The sequence below is a fragment of the Penaeus monodon genome, chromosome 21, assembly GCF_015228065.2.
Source record: "Penaeus monodon isolate SGIC_2016 chromosome 21, NSTDA_Pmon_1, whole genome shotgun sequence".
NCBI lineage: Eukaryota > Metazoa > Arthropoda > Malacostraca > Decapoda > Penaeidae > Penaeus > Penaeus monodon.
In genome coordinates this window covers 27,321,390-27,323,174 of record NC_051406.1, presented here as the reverse complement: position 1 = coordinate 27,323,174, position 1,785 = coordinate 27,321,390, and the positions used below count along the sequence as shown (strand labels likewise).

Here is a 1,785-nt window from a genome sequence, read left to right as displayed (position 1 = left end):
CGGGGTTTCTCTTGGTTAGTCTGCCGACGTCCTGCGCGGAGTCGGGACTGAGGATCAGGATGGCGTTCTTCAGGCCTATTCTCCTCTTATCGGCATCTCTTGTGTTATCCTTTGAAATCCAGGACGGCAAGTTTTACTGTTGTCTTTTTGTTGGTGCATTTTGGTTAGAGTTATTTCATGCCAGAAAACACGTTCGGATGTAGATATCCTTTTATTATTATTCATTTTTGAGGGGGGGGGAGGCAGGTGCATTAAAAGGCTATCATCCTCTTCTGTACTTTATTCGAGACGATTTTCCAGTCACCGAGGTCCTGACGTCCTGCGAAACGTCCGGACACCCCAGCATTCCAGCGGCATTTCGCTTGCTTTACATCAGCCCACAAAAGGTCATCTGGAGCACCTCGAGCAACAGTGTCCCTCGGATATTCCCCGTGCCTCAAGGTGTCAGCGGCTGGACGAGACTGAGACTTGGTTTAGGCAAACAGCTGACTCTGGAGGACGGCGACGGCCGTTCGTGGCTGCCTGCAGACCTCCAACTCGGCTGCGAGGTAATGTATGGCAAGTTCACGCGAGGCTGCTCTGCGGGCATGCCTGCCTGGGTAGTGGAAGGCGGTGCAACCGTAGATCTCCCTCTACAAAGAACATTCATCCGAGACTCGCAAGAAGCTATTCAAGAATCAATAATATTGTTTTCTCAAGCCAATTATGAGCCTAGACGGACTGAAGTTCGTGCTCGGACTTCGAGGCGGTCGCTTGGTGGCGTGCAGCGCCACGAGTCCCATGCCGCCCTCCCCGCACCATTTTGTCTTGGAGACATTCGCAGAGGGAAGCTGCAAGACGCTGAAGGTAATTGTGACAAATATGGTTAACGATGTAGCACAGAACACTCGACTTAACGTGAAAACAATTAACTGACTTGGTCTCTGTTCACGTATGTTTATCAACAGATGGTCAGCGGTATACATGAAATGTTTATAGAGCCTATTGAAAGCGTTTTTACTTCCATAAAAGCGTTGGGCGGCAACAGAACAATGGTGGTGGTGCAGAGACTCCAAGAAAAGATAGAAAAAACAGCGTGCACGATGGATTTCAGAAGTTTGATAAAAGTGACACGCTCCATGTCAGTACGCTTGGGAATATCACCTCAGTTTTTTCAAATGTTATGGAGTTTAAAATGCATAAATTTGAAATGAACAGACAAAAATACTAAGGAATGTACCCTGAGTGTAAGTCAATGATGACTCTTTCGAGGAGAAAAAGCATCTGAGAGGTTGGTGGTAACATGTCGAAATTTTGAAAGCCTATCAATACTAACCAATAAATCATTAAATGATTATCACCTCTAACTTGTCAATCTGTTATCAATTGCCACAAATTATCAAGTACATATTCACCTCGACAGAAATAAACGGATAAACCAGAAGTCAGAGAGAAAGTGAGATTATAGATCAAAATATAACAGTAGATATGGATAGGAATACAGTCTATATCTATTTAAATTCGCATAGATCTAAATATATAAACCTGATTGTAGATCCAAAGAGCAAGACGACAATGTGGTTCCTGACAGGAGGCCTTGTGGTGATGGCAGTCATGTTCTCCGTCCTTGTCTATTATTATCATCATAGACAGCCTACTCAGGTATGTGTGTTCATCATGCGACGATTTTGTATGTAACATATATACATAACACACTCAATTTCGCCGGGTGTGTATCTTACGCCTGTATATTTAGCAGAGAAACAATAGCGCCGCATGTTTAACAGTTTTTACTCTTCCAATCTT

At 44.3% G+C, this 1,785-nt stretch overlaps 1 protein-coding gene across 1 annotated transcript in view; it reads left to right on the top strand.

Annotated features, from left to right (window-relative positions):
• Positions 1–34: 34 nt before the first annotated feature.
• LOC119586726 overlaps positions 35–1,785 on the top strand; it is a gene marked incomplete at its 3' end in the record, with an annotated part of 2,263 nt that continues 512 nt past the window's right edge. Inside the window, 2 exon segments of the mRNA XM_037935454.1 lie at positions 35–846; positions 1,535–1,641. Coding sequence (XP_037791382.1) covers positions 552–846; positions 1,535–1,641 — 402 coding nt within the window. The 5' untranslated portion in view covers positions 35–551.